The sequence below is a fragment of the Hylobates moloch genome, unplaced genomic scaffold (genome assembly GCF_009828535.3).
Source record: "Hylobates moloch isolate HMO894 unplaced genomic scaffold, HMol_V3 SCAFFOLD_22, whole genome shotgun sequence".
NCBI lineage: Eukaryota > Metazoa > Chordata > Mammalia > Primates > Hylobatidae > Hylobates > Hylobates moloch.
In genome coordinates, this window is record NW_026652297.1 from 16,279,590 (window position 1) to 16,294,642 (window position 15,053).

Consider the following 15,053-nt stretch of genomic DNA (forward strand, 5'->3'; position numbering starts at 1 on the left):
TTTAGGCAATATCTATTGATAATGAGCATTTTACATCTTTTAGATTATTTTGGCAAATATCCATGACCTGTAGCTATTAAAGTCTCTTCCCATACTTTGCTTGGCGATCAATGCTAAATTCTGCCAAATGTTCACATATTTATTAGCAAAAAGGCACAAAAAGAGTCATGGCAATTATTCTTGCATCTGAGGGGATGTCCTCCGTTTCTATCTATGGGCTTGTCCTCCAGTTGAAAGACTTCTGTTTTATCCTTTCCAGATCATAAACTTCATGTTTTATGCTTGGGCTGAGGAGAGAAGCTGGGCATCTGTATGCTTCTCAAAGAGATAATTATGTCTTCTATCCTTAGTCCTTCCTGCATTCCTCCTTTCAGAGATACCTGATGTCTCTAACTCCTGACTTATGTTTTTGCTAAGTCAGTTGCCACTGTTCTTCAGCTTTCAGCTTCCAAAATGTAGTTACCGTTGTCTCTGCTCCCATTCCCTTTGTCATTTGGCTTATGCCCTTAAAAAAATCCATTTCCTGCCAATTGAGTAAAGTTCAGGGAAATTGCAGAGATAAAAGTTGTGTTTAATCTGCCATCTTTAAGCAAAAATGTCTCATTCTATTTTAGCCCCTTCTGGTTTCATTTGGGAACTATCCAAGCTAGATGCCGTAATGTGTCACTTTAAACATCCTCTACAAGCTTGTTCCTTTTTCCTTCCACTGCTCTGGATTTGCATGCAAATATGAATTATTCCACAGGCCATCTTCTTTCCTTTTGCAAACAAACTGCTCAACACATAGGTTAGTGTTACCTCAGAGACTTCACTTATCAGTTTTGGCTTCACTCCCAACAGTGCCCAGAACTTGAAAAGCCCTGGTCAATACTACCTTCTGTCCACCTCATCAACAATTACATATGTTCAACCCTGTTATCCAGTCTCCAACTCTACCCTACTACTCTGTGCTTTCACCCAGAAATGACCTTTGTTGATATTTCAGAGAGAATAGAAGCAACAAAATGTGGATTTCCTTAACTTCTTTCTCCTCCTTCCCTACTCCATGTCTACATCTGAACCCATCCTGACTGCCCTCTTCAATAATCTCTGGCCCCAGCACTGTAACAGACTCTGTTTATGAAGCTGCCTGAGATGTCCCTCCTACATGCAGACCACACTGTGCTTTCCAGTCCCAGTCCTTCCTGCCTCTTTGGGACATTGCTCCATCAGCTATCCTCTCTTATTTTTATAATCTTATATTCTTTTTTTTTTAACTTTTATTTTAGGTTCCGGGGTACATCTGCAGATTTGCTACATAGGTAAACTTGTGTCACAGGGGTTTGTTGTACATATTATTTCTTCACCAAGATACTAAACCTGGTATCCAAAATTATCTTTGCTGCTCCTTTCTTTTCTCCCGCCCTCCACTTCAAGGAGGCCCCAGTGTCTGTTGTTCCCTTCTTTGTGTTCATGAGTCCTCATGATTTACCCCCACTTGTAAGTCAGAACATGTGGTATTTGGTTTCCTGTTGCTGTATTAGTTTGCTAAGGGTAATGGCCTCCAGTTCCACCCATGTTCCCATAAAAGACAGGATCTCATTCTTTTTATGGCTGCATAGTATTCCATGGTGTATATGTACCACATTTTCTTTATCAAATCTGTCTTTGAGGGCAGTTAGGTTGACTCCATTATCTTTGCTATTGTGAATAGTGCTGCAATAAACATTTGCATGTATGTGTCTTTATGGTAGAATGAGTTATATTCCTCTGGGCAATATGCCCAGTAATGGGATTACTGGGTTGAATGGTAGTTCTGCTTTGAACTCTTTGAGAAATTGCCATACTGCTTTCCACAATGGTTGAACTAATTTACACTCCCACCAACAGTGTATAAGTGTCCCCTTTTCTCTGCAACCTCACCAGCATCTGTTATTTTTTTTACTTTTTAGTAATAGCCATTACTAAATAGTGTGTGAGATGGTATCTCATTGTGGTTTTGATTTACATATTTCTGATGATCAATGATATTGAGCTTTTTAAAATATTCTTCTTGGCTGCATGTATGTCTTCTTTAGAAAACTGTCCATATTCTTATATTCTATAAGAGCAGCCTCATTTTGGACCTGGCCACTTTGGCACATTCCTTTTGGCTTAGAAAGAGCTTAGATTTTTTTCATCTTAAAAGAATCCCTCTAAATCCCTATGGAGTTATTGCTCCTTCTCTCCCCACTCTTACATCGTTTCTTGAAAACATTGTGTTTACTCCGTTTTCATACTGCTGATAAAGACATACCCAAGACTGGGTAATTTATGAAGAAAAAGAGGTTTAATGGACTCACAGTTCCACGTGTCTGGGAAGACCTCATGATCATGGTGGAAGGCAAAAGGCACATCTTACATGGCAGCAGACAAGAGAGAAAAAATGAGGGCCAAGCGAACAGGGAAACTCCTTATAAAAACGTCAGATCTCATGAGACTTATTCACTCCCAGGAAAACAGTATGGGGGAAACTGCCCCCGTGATTCAATTATCTCCCACAAGATCCGCCCCACAATATATGAGAATCATGGGAGCTACAATTCAAGCTAAGATTTGAGTGGGGACACAGCCAAACTATATCAAACATCTTCTGAAGTCATGGTCTCCACTTCTTTGCCTCTCCTTTCTTCTGTGACTTTTGCAGTCAGTTTTCTGCTTCCCATGGAGTCTCCCTCACCAATGCTCATTTTGTCAGCAGAGGCATTGAGCATGCCTCCATTCATGGCTTATCTCATTGCATTTAGCACAATTGACCACCGCCTCCCTAACACACTTCTTTTTCTGGACACCATGACTACTCTCATGCTTCTCCTAACTCTCTGGTTACTCCTTCTCTGTAGTTTCTTATAGGATTACGTGATCTTATTATATCTCATAATGCATGTTGCTATGGTTTAAATGTGTCCCCAAAGTCCATATGTTGGGAACTTGATCCCCAACGCAGCAGTGATGGAAGGTGGGGCCTAATGAGAAGTGTTTGGGTCATGGGGGCACCATTCTCATGAATCGATTAGTGCCATTATCTCACTAATGCCATTATCTCAGTAGTGGGTTCCTTATAAAAGGACAAGTTTGGCCACATCCTGTCTCTTTCTTGCCCTCTCTTTGCCCTTCCATTATGGGATGACATACCAAGAAGACTCTACCAGATGTTAGCTCCTAAATCTTCGACTTCCCAGCCTCCAGACCATGAGCCAATACATTTTTGTTCATTATAACTTACACAGTCTGTGGTATTCTGTCATAACAACATAAAATCAACTAAGACATATGTCAAGCATGCATTAGAGTGTCTGACATGTGTCCATTATTCAAGAAATGTCCCCAATCATTAGTAGTCGCAGCAGGAGGAAGAGGAGGGGGAGGAGGGTTAGCATTAATATTGCTACTAATCTCTATCCATCAGAATGGCACCACTACCACCTATTTCCAGTCCAAACACTTGGGATTCATCCTTGTCCCTTGCCACTCACTTCCTACTTCCCCAAACTTTATTTAACCTATCATCAAGCTATTGATCCTATTCCATAAATATCCCTCAGATCAGACCATCTCTACCTGCTCCCCTGCCCCCATTTCCACCCTCACTGCCCTGCCCTGTTCAGTCCCCATCCTCTGTTACCCAGTCTATTTGAAAGTCGGAAAGCCACACTGCCTGGTGTCCCAGCCTCTGGCCTTACCATTTCCCCTCCAGCCCATCCTCTACATCTTCTCCGAAACAATCTTCTAACATGCTTGTCTGAGCAGATCACATCTCTCCCAGGCATATTTCAGTAACAATTATAATTGGAACAGAGAAGAGAAAAGCTAATATTTAAAATCATAACAGATTGCAGCCGAATCATCCCCAAAGGCTTGCATGCCTCTGAGCACAAAGCTCTTTGTTTCAAAACACCTGGGTGGGGCCGGCCTTGGTGGCTCATGCCTGTAATCCCAGAACTTTGGGAGGCCAAGGCGGGTGGATCACCTGAGGTCAGGAGTTCAAGACCAGCTTGCCAGCATGGCGAAACCCCGTCTCTACTAAAAATACAAAAATTAACCAGATGTGGTGATGCGTGTAGTAACCCCAGCTACTTGGGAGGCTGAGACAGGAGAACAGCTTGAACCTGGGAGGCGGAGGCTGCAGTGAGCCGAGATCACGCCACTGCACTCCAGCCTGGGCAACAGAGCGAGACCGTCTCAAAAAAAAAAACCAAAAACCAAAACCAAAACCAAACAAACAAAAAAGAAAATGCCTGAAACATATTACAGCATAAAATAGAAACATTTAATGTCCTCTAAGCAGAAAGACAGGACTCTGCAAATGTAGGTGACTTGAAACCAATATGAGAATGAAATGAAGAGAAATTATCAGTTGTGGAAGACCTAAAAGCTTCTGAGCAGAAATTGCAAAAGTAAATAGATAAATACACAAAATAAACTACAGAAAAAAGAGAAATATGCTGTCATGATAAGAAGGTTGGTGAAATCTGGCTTACTGCTTGTGTTAGAATAAGCTCTTACTTATTACCGTGAGGACTGTAGTAATTTGTTACAGCAGCAACAAAAAACTAATGATGGTGTCGCCCTCGATCAGTTGTACCTTTTCCTCAACTGTGGAGACCTCCTTACAATTTAAAAGAACATCACCTAGGTTTTCTCCTGGAATAAGGTCCTGTCTTCTGAGAGGCCAGACTAAATATATTAAATTAGGTTAAGACAAAGCCATTGTAACAAAGAGACCTCCAGATGGATTTAATAAGATAAAAGTTGATTTCTCTGTCACGTAAGAGTCCAGCCAGTCTCAGCTGACAGTAGGTTGTGCTCATGTGGCCCCAAAGGCTTCTGAGTTCGTCCACCATGTTGCTCTTCTCCCTCGAGGCACCCTGCTTACCTCCGCAATCAAGGTGAATCATCACCGCTCACGCAGAAAGTGAGGAAGCAGAAGCTGCACTTTTGCTCACATTCTACTTAAAAGAATTTAGTGAAGTACAGGGAAGGCGTGAAACTAGCACAGCAAAAACCCTATGAGTATGGACAAAGGAGAGAATGGATTTCAGGGGACAATTTGTGTCCATCACCTGCATGACCCATTCTTTAGATTCTGAAGTCCCCTCAGCCCAAGGAAGTCTCTTCACTTTGGCCCCACATTGTGCATCCCCGTTATAAGGTTCTGGTGGCCACCCACCTGATTCTTTTGTGAGATGCTCACTTTCTTCCAACTTAGCAAAGATCCCTGGCTCCCTTGTAAGATAATAGAGAGGCTTCTCCAGGCTTTCAGCCCAAGACACTGAATAAGGAATGTTTCTCATATTTCACATGCCAATATAAAATTTACTTTGATGATAGACAGCATTTTTGCAGAATTTCTTTTTCACCTTGTCGAGAATGAAATTCTGCACATTTGAGCTAAACAATTCAATGTTGAGGTTTGTGGTTAAAAAAAAATGCTTATGACAAGTGAACACTGTGTCATACTGTAATACTGTGATTTCTCATAGGATCACTTGCCTATTTTAGTCTCAGTTACTGCAACTAATGCCATTTGTCGATTGTTTAAAGTGCTATGAAAAATGTAATTTTTGAAATGAAATGCTGAACAACCTGGAACTAATATCTAGATCAGCACTGCCCAATAGAAATGTCAGATAGGCCATAAACATAATTTTCTAGTAGTTAAGTCAAAAAAGGTAAAATAAACATATGAAATAAATTTTAATAATATATTTTAACACAATATATCTAAAATATTACCACTCTAATATTCAACCAATATAAAAATTATCAATGAAATATTTTACATTCTTTTTTTTTAATACCAAGTCTTCAATATCTGGCGTGCACTTTGCACTTACAGCACATCTCAATTCCTACCAGCCACATTTGAAGTAGTTTATGGCCATATGTGGCTAGTGCCTGCTATACTGGCCAGTGTAGAACTAGATGATCTCAATGTGAACGGTATGTGAAGAAAGAGGGAAGCGAAAGCAGGCTGAAATTCCTGTTTTGTTTAAAGTTAGATATGGCCACTAAGGAACATTCAGTAAATGTAATAAGTAGTGTTTGGTACAAATGGTTAACCATATGGAAAAAATAAAATTGTATCATATGCCATACATAAACATAAATTCCAGATAGATTAAGGAGCTATTTTTTAAGAGAAAAAAGTACAAAATACAAAAAATATTAATTGGGGCCCTTTGTAAGACACAAAATGCAGAAACCATAAAGGAAAAGATTGTCAGATTTATCTAAAATAGAAATCCAAAATTTAAATTAAGTAAAGAACATCATAAGAAAAGTTAAATGACAAGGGATACAGTAAAAGAAAACATCCATAAGTCAATAAGAAGATAAATAAGCTAACTAAAAAATAGAATAGGTGGGCAGATATTTCAGAGTAATTTGAATAGGCAATAAGCATATAAGATGTTTAACCGCACTAGTGATGAGGGCAATGCAGATTAAACGACAATAAGCTATTTTTCTTTCGCTAGACTGTCAAAAGCAAAATGAAAAACACTGGCCTATTACCTTATGTCTCTCATTTATGCCACATTTAGAAATGTATATTTGTAAAATCTTTTGGAAGGCAATTCAGCAGAATCTATCAAAATTAAAACATAACTCCTTTGGACTTAAAGATTCCATTTCAGAGAATCTGTTCTTCTAAATATTTATACATGTGCACAAAGATGTATGTGCAAGGATTTGATGTGTATTACCAGAACTGGTGAAATCCATCAGTTCATCCCATCCAAAAGAACACCATAGGGGTGCCTCTGTATGCCCTGTCATGAGAACATCCTCGAGATCTCAACTTACTTAGGTAAGTCAAAAAAGCAAATCCTGTAGACCACAACTTTTTGTTGTGTTGTCCATTTCTGTAAGACTAAAAAAGAGCACACACATACAATTGTGTGTTTAAACCCATATATGTGTGAGTAACTGCCTAGAGAAGGTCTCTCAGAACATACACCAAACTGGGCAGTGGGTAAGAGAGATGAGGGTGTGTGTGGAGGGACATATTTATATTTTACTTCAGATACTTCTGTGCTGCTTGACTCTTTTACAATGCAAATGGTTTAATATATTACTTCTGGAAGGAGAAGGTTTACAGAGAGAGCCACATTCCCAACCGCTCCTGGCAAAAGAAGAGGCTGATTTCAGGACTTGGAGCTACCCCTTCTCCAACCATCCACCCCCACCCAGCTGAGTGGTCGGGTCAGGTCCATGTTGCTGAGTTGTCTCTGGGTGTCTGTCCTTGCGGGCACCAGGTATTCTCAGCCCACATCAGAGGTCAAACATGGAACACCCGTCATCTCTGTGTAGCCTTGACCCCATGCTCCCACCTACCCATCTACCCCATGGCATCTCAAGCCCAAGACTGGCTTTTTAAAGTACAAGTCCTGCTGATGGTATTTCCTGGCCATGCTGAAATATGTCTCCTGGAGGAGGAGAATAAGGTCAACCACTGTGACAAACAAAACCAAGAGCAGAGGGCCAGTGGGTGGATTTCGTTGATGACTGTGGCTTTCATTTCCCCAAGGCAAAGAAACCTCAGGAGGCTGTGGTCAGGGTTTCTCATTTTCATGCTAAGGCTTTTTGGGAAATTTCAGAAGTTGCCACCCACACCTTGTTAGGGGAGGGAGAGGAAACTTCCTCTTCAGGATGGGTTGGGGATTGTGGGAAGACCTTTGTATGAGACCAAGTGTCATGCAGAGACAGCAAGAGAGAGACTGGGAATCAATTCCTTCTCCAAGGGTTTAATTAAAGTGTGGGGAAGTTTGCAATCTTATTCAGAAGTTAACATCTGAGTATAGATTTGAAGGAGATGAAGCCATGTGGGTGTCAGACAGAAGAGCATTCCAGAGACAGGGAACAGCAGTGCAAAGGCCCTGAGGTAGAATTGTGTCTGGTTTGTTGGAAGAACAGAAAGGAAGCCTTTGTGGCATGGCAGGAACTAAGGGAGTAGGTGATGAGCAGAAGATAAGGTCAGAGGGAAGGGAGAAAGGTGGAGAGTGAGAACTACCTTGACATCTTGGAAAGACTTTGCCTTTTATTCTAGGTGAGTTGGGGAACCACTGGTGGTCTGAAAGCCAGAGAGTACATGATCAGGCTGACGTTTAACAGAATGCCTCTGTCTGCTGTGTTGGGAACAGACTGAGCAAGTAAGGGAGAAAGCAGGCAACTGCAGCCGACCAAAAGAGAGACAGGAGAGCTGAGATATTAATGGAGTGACTAGCAGCATCAGAAGCACCAGGAGGCTTGGGAAAACAGATTGTTGGGCCCCAGCCCTGGAGCTGCTACCTGATAGTATGGAGGGTGTCCAAGGAATTTACATTACAAGTTCCTGGGTGATGATACTGCTGGTCTGGGGGCCACACTTTGAGAACTTTTCTTTGTAGAATTGATGAAAACATTTGTTTATCAAAGTTCTCAAGGAAGCACATTGCTTGCTCCTGTGTCCCCAGTGCCTAGCGTGATGCCTGGCACGAGTCTTTATCGAGCTCAAGCTCTGGGCCAGGCATGGTGCTACTGAATGAGGTTCATGAGGGTCCCAGGTTTGAACTGTTCGGAGGTAACTGGTGATGAAACTTTCACAGGAAGTGGTCATTAAAGGAAAAGGATTCCTTGTAATTACAATAACAACAGGTGTGACACCTACCCAGTGTCTGCCTAGATGTTTTACTTGCATCTCTCTCCAATTAAATCCTGTAAAAGCCCTGAGAGTCGGGCATTATCCCGGGATTTTTATGAATGAGAGAACCAAGGCTTGGAGAGTTTAATTTTCCCAAGACCACAGGATTAACAAGTACCAGAACCTAGCCAGGCCTGAGTGAGAGCTCTCTGCTGTTTACATCATAGGCTGCCTCAAGAAGTCACTGACAAGACCTAGTAATTAAAGAACCTCGAGAAGCTAAGAGTTTCTTTCTTTGCGGACTGTGAGCTTTTTTAAAAGTGCAAGAATAAGCCACCCTTTAAAAAAATGCTTCCCATCTGAATTGAGATTCCTGTTCACACAACATGTTTCGAGCCTCAAGCCCTTCCTGGCAGAACCCTGGTAGCAGTGGCTGTCCCAACAGAAGTATTTTTGCTGACTTTTGTGGCTTTTAGCCTTCTCTGATGGAGCACTTTCCCTTCCCTCTCCCTCTTCTCAGCCTCCTCCGGTAGGATGAAGGGTGTAAGATTTTGTGCTGAGGCGCTGAAGCTTGACAAACTGAGGCCAGCCTATCTCTAAATGGGATCCGTGTATCTTGCTAGGGAGGGAGAAAATCAAGTTCCAGTACTTCCCTCCTTATCAGCCTCTCTTTTTCCCTACCCTTCCCTGAGGATAAAAATAGCGCTTCCCAGTGCCTCACTGCGATGGAGCAACTGCGCCCCGAAGCCAGGCCTAGCGTGAGAGCAGCTGCTCCCCGAGGCACGGCCCGGCGAGAGCCTTGGGGTCAGGACGGGGGCCTGTCCGCAGGGACGAGGTGTCCCCGGACAGGGCAGGGGCCCTTGGAACCTCACCAAGAGAGGGGTCACTGGTGCAAGTTTGACCGCGATGGTGGGCGGCTCACAAAAGTACATCAGGAGGCCCGGAAGTCCATGCCTTGGCTGGCTCCACCGCCTTTAAGTACACGAGGTCTATCTGCAGTTCTTAACCTCTTTGAGGGGACAAGGACTCCCTAGAACAAATGATGACATACCACCTCTCTGTGTGCACTCAAGCATACACACAACATACAGAAACATGGACGTGGACACAAATACACACGACGACACATACACTTTTGCACACAGTTTCATATTATTGGAAGGCTGTCGAAGCCTGGTGTGGACGGCAGATTAACAACCCCAAAGGCAGGTTGATTATAGTGATGTAGAACGATTATAAAAAAATAACAATTTGGCCGGGCGCGGTGGCTTACGCCTGTAATCCCAGAGCTTTGGGAGGCCGAGGTCGGTGGATCACGTGAAGTCACGAGTTCGAGACCAGCCCAGCCAACATGGTGAAACCCCGTCTCTACTAAAAATACAAAAAATTAATCGGGCATGGTTGCGGGCGCCTGTAATCCCAGCTACTCGGGAGGCTGAGGCAGGAGAATGGCGTGAACCTAGGAGGCAGAGGTTGCAGTGAGCCAAGATCGTGCCAGTGCACTCCAGCTTGGGTGACGGAGCAAGACTTCGTCTCAAAATAAATAAATAAAAATATAAAAATAAATAAAATTTTGTAACGTAAAAATAGGGTAACTAAAGCGTGCTAAGATCTTTCTGGAAAACAAATATATGTAGTATACATTCTAATAATAGATACGGAAATGATAAAGTTGATCACCGATGGTAAGATAAAGAATGATTTCTCTATCTATTTGAGTTTTCCCACTAAACAGGAAAGCATGCTGCTCTTTCGCAACCACAACGGCCGCATCCAGGCGTTTACGGGGACTTAGGGCGCCCACTGAGCTGCAGGCGCGGCCGGTGGCTCCAGCCTGGCACGTCCGTTGGGAAAGGAGGGTTACAGACAATAGACAAGCAAACATTAGACGCAGTGACCGCGTGGGGCGGGGACCGGCTCTTGGGGAGAGGGTGACCGGAGCCCTTTGCCCGCCAAAGCACTTTAAAACCCCAGCGCGCTGCCCAGCCCGGCCCGCCCAGAGCGAAAGGTGCGTGCGCGCTCCCGGGGAGGCGGCGGCGCGCACGGGCGCGTCTCCGCGGGCAGCCCCCTACTCCGGACGATGCCGCCGAGGAGGCGGCGGCGGCGGCGGCGCGCTCTGGAGGTCTGAAGCTACTGCTGGCTGCCACGGGCCGGCAGCGCAATGAGCTGGGCAGCCGCCCCCGGCTCGGGGCTGTGAGCGGCTCGGGGCCGGGGGTGGGCGGCGGTGCGGCGGACGGCCGACGCTCCTTTTCGGCGGCGGCGGCGGCGGCCATGCGCGGGGCGGCGCGGCTGGGGCGGCCGGGCCGGAGTCGCCTCCGGGGGGCCCGCGGCCTGAGGGCCCCGCTGCCGCCGCCGCTGCTGCTTCTGCTGGCGCTGTTGCCGCTGTTGCCCGCGCCTGGCGCCGCCGCCGCTCCCGCCCCGCGGCCCCCGGAGCTGCAGTCGGCTTCCGCGGGGCCGAGCGTGAGTCTCTACCTGAGCGAGGACGAGGTGCGCCGGCTGATCGGTGAGTGGGGCCGCCGAGGCCAGGGCGGGCAGGTCGGGCCGGCCGGGGCAGCTTCCGGCCGCCGGCGGATCAGTCTGCGCGCCGTGGACCGCCGGCGAATATCCTCCCCGCCCCCCGCGCCCGGATTCGCCTCGCGGCCCGGTCTCTGCGTGCCCTGCTGGCTGGGAGGTGTGGTCCCTGCCCGGACCCCAGCTCCGGGTCAGCCTTCGTGCCGCTCTCGCTGCCCCGCCGCGATAGACCCAGATTCACCCCATCCCATCCTCCTCGCTGCCTCCTTAGCCCTTCTCCCTAGAAGAGTCAATCGCCCTTACAACTTTTTTCCTTGCTGCACGAAGTTTTTTTGACCCTTTCTATGTGTGTCACTCTAGGGCCCTCGATTTTGAATATCTCGAAATTCATGTTTTAGACTGAACTTGCAAACCCTTTGCTGTGGTTTTGATGCCCCAGTAGAGGCCACGCTCTGTGCTTACCCTTTTACAAAAAAAAAAAAAAAAAAAAAAAAAAAAAAAGAGAGAGGGGGAGGTTATAAGGGCACCAAATGTTCGTGGCAGCCTCCAAATCTTGGGACGTAGATTTGGAGCATATGCTTAGATTCTAAGCATATTTTTAGTGAATGAATTGCCAGGTAGCAGACTTTTTTAGTTTTTTGGTTTTTGCATTGGGTTTGTTGGGAGTTTGGACCGATTCTGTACTTCTGGGCCACTCTCCTACTTTGAATATCTTAAAGGGAAACAACTTAGTCTTGGGTCGGTTTGTGGTTCCATTTACTTGCTTAGCTTTGTTGTTTGGGGAATTAATTTGAAAAATTGCTGGGGTCTTATGTTAGGACTTTGTGGATTCTGGAAATGACCCACCCCTTAGAGGAAGATGTGACAGGAATGACCTCTTCGCTCTTGTTGCCCGGGCTGGAGTGCAATAATATGATCTTAGCTCACCGCAACCTCTGCCTCCTGGGTTCAAGCGATTCTCCTGCCTCAGCCTCCCCAGTAGCTGGGATTACAGGCACGCATCACCACGCCCAGCTAATTTTGTGTTTTTAGTAGAGAAGAGGTTTCTCCATGTTGGTCAGGCTGGTCTCAACTCCCAACCTCAGGTGATCACCCACCTCAGCCTCCCAAAGTGCTGGGATTACAGGTGTGAGCCACCGCATCCGGCTTAAAAGATTTTTGACAAACACAGCAGGCTCTTGCTTTTGTCCTTTTTATCCCCCAGGCTCTACTTTCCAGGGGTAGCTACTACCTCAACTAGGTCTTGTTTATTTTTTCTTCCTCTTTTTTTAACTTTTGTAGTTCTAAATCAATGTAGAATAAGTCTTTGACTTTCTAGTATCATAACTGAGCTCTTTCTCATTTCTCTCTTAAATCCTCCAATGTAGTTACATAACTTTTTTGTAAAAATAGCAGTGTTTACATTATTGTGTACACATGTATTGCTAAATAGTGACTTATGATGTTTTTTTCTGTACATTTTTGTTTTTCCCATAGCAAATAATGGCATTTTATCAAAATTGCATTTTGATTCGTTACCTATTTATCTTTGGCTGTGTTCCCTCAACTACTCCAAGAAGTATGTTAAATGCCTTTTGATTTTTTTTTTTTTTTTCCAGGTAGCACATTAAATCATCTATTAGTTCCGCTTGGTTTCCTCTTAGAGACTTCTTGGTCTGGAGCATTCCATCCTCTTGCTCCAGTCTAGATAATACGATTATTTTTTCTGGGACTTCAGTCTGTTACTTCTTTCCTGTCTCGGAACCTCTGTTTCTTGGATCTCCTTCTTCCTTTTTCTTGGTTTGCTTCATTTTGCTACTATGTATGTATCCTCAGTAGCTTCTTAAGAAGGAATGATGAGAGATAAATTACTTGAGGCCTTGAATGTCTGAATGTGTGTATCCTGTCCTCATACTTTGTAGGTGGTTTGGCTGAATTTAAAATATTAAGTAGAAATACATTTTTTCATAATTTTGATGGCATGTTCACAGTTTTCTGTCTTAAGGGTTTTTGAGGAAAAGTCCAAAGCCATTCTGATGCCTCTTTTTTTCTCTGTTTTTTTGAAGCTCAGGTTCTTTTTCTCTGGCATTCTGAAGTTTTATAAGTTTTTGTGTGGTTGGTTGGTTGGTTCTTTCCTTCCTTTCTTCTTTTGCTTTCTTGTATTACCTTAGTGGGTCCTTTCAATCTAGAGACTCCTATCTTTTAGATTTCAGAAGTGCTTTTTTTTTTTTTAAATAATTCCCACCCTTTATTTTCTCTGTGTATGTTTCTTTCTGAGATGTCTGTTGGTTTGGTTGTTGAACCCCCTACAAGTGATCTTCAAATTTTCTTAACTAATCTCACCTCTTATGTATTTCTTTGTACTGGAAAGAGTGGGAAGGGGGAATGGTTCTCATTGTTAATGATCATGTTTTTAAATTTTAGAATCTTTTTCTGTTTCCATTTCATTGCATCTTATTTTATGGATGTATTATCTTCACTTGTCTCTGATGTGTGTATTTTTATTTTTTCTTTGTGTTTAATATATTTTTAATATTTCTTCTGTTTCCTCCAATGTGGCTATTCATTTCAGGGATCTTTTCTTTGTTTGTTTAAGTCACAAATATCTGGTAATCCTTGACTGTCTGTAATGAAGAGAAAGATCCTGAGGAGTTGATTGCAGAGGAGAGAACATGTGTGTATTGGTGGTCTAGTGACTTGTGAGTTCAGGTGCACTTTTCATTGGGAGTCTGCCCTGAATATCAACACCTTCATATCTCCTTTGGGGCCAGTGTTCACAACAAAGAAACCGTCATCTCCTGCCTCTGGTATGCTTGGTGATATACCAGCTGCCAGGGTTTGGGTTACCTGTCTGAGGGAGGGATGGAGGCTGTAGCCTTTGACTTCTGGCTACAGTTCCGTGTCACTGTGATTCAGTTTCTTCAGAAAAAACTTTGGGTCTCCTGCTGGAACTCGGGGTCCAAAAGCTTTGAACATCTCTTTCAGTGGCTCCCCCCTTGGCTAGGCTGAGCCTCAGATCAGCCTTTGGCATCTCGTTGGTGCCTCAAGACCTGAGGGGCAGTGACCATTCCTTCAAGTACTTTGCCATCTTGCAAAAGTTTGTTTAAAAAATCGTTGTCTTTCCTTTTCTGTTTGTCCTTGTGGTTTGATATCTTTGTGATTTTTTTTTTTTAAACTATCATTTTAGAGGAATTTTGGAAGGAAATGGAGGTAAGCGATTATGGTCATTCCACAATGTGTAAGTGGCAGTTAGGGTTTGGGTTTAACTATTGAAGATGACGTGTGGCAGTCTTTTTGTATGAACAGTATTACGAGTAGTTAGTAGTGGTGGTTGCAGTAGTAGTTGACACTTTTAAAAGTGCTGTCTTTTGTCTGTGTGGGGCATAGAGGTCATCCTTGTGTTATGTACTGTCATTTCTATTTTATAGATGAGTGTTAGTCTGCTCAGGCTGCTGTAACAAAGTACCATAAACTGGGTGGATTGTAAACAACAGAGATTCATTTCTCACAGTTTTGGAGGCTGGGAAGTCCAGGATCAAGGCTTTGGTAGATTTGATGTCTGCTGAGAGCCCTCTTCCTGGTTTATGGATACTGCTTTCTCCCTGTGTTCTCACATGGTGGAAGGGGCAAACGAGCTCCCCTGGGTCTTTTTATAAGGGCTCTAATCCCATTCATGAGGACTGCTCCTATGAGCTAATCACCTCCCAAAGGGCCCTACCTGCTAATACCATCCCTTAGGGGTTAGGATTTCAACATAGAAATTTTGGGGTGACACAGAGAAATGAGAAAACAATAATCTTAAAGTAGTTATGTATTAATAACTAGCCTGGTTTTTTGGTAGTAGTAGGGCACACAGTCCTGATGGAAGTGTATCTGTTCTGAAACACCAAAAGTTTCAGGAGCTTTTAAACTCTGGTTGGCC

At 44.0% G+C, this 15,053-nt stretch overlaps 1 protein-coding gene and 1 long non-coding RNA gene across 3 annotated transcripts in view; one reads left to right on the forward strand and one right to left on the reverse strand.

The window, feature by feature from the left end:
• Nucleotides 1-11,365, reverse strand: part of LOC131382286 (uncharacterized) — a 58,026-nt gene extending 46,661 nt beyond the window's left edge. Inside the window, exon 1 of the long non-coding RNA XR_009211602.1 lies at nucleotides 11,114-11,365. This is a non-coding gene — a long non-coding RNA (uncharacterized LOC131382286). The remainder of the gene's footprint in view (nucleotides 1-11,113) is intronic.
• RYK (receptor like tyrosine kinase) overlaps nucleotides 10,704-15,053 on the forward strand; it is a 92,616-nt gene continuing 88,266 nt past the window's right edge. Inside the window, exon 1 of one of the 2 annotated variants that reach the window (XM_032143578.3) lies at nucleotides 10,704-11,144. In XM_032143578.3, the coding sequence (XP_031999469.1) occupies nucleotides 10,913-11,144 (232 nt within the window). In that variant the 5' untranslated portion in view covers nucleotides 10,704-10,912. The remainder of the gene's footprint in view (nucleotides 11,145-15,053) is intronic. The other variant, XM_032143577.1, reaches the window with a different exon arrangement.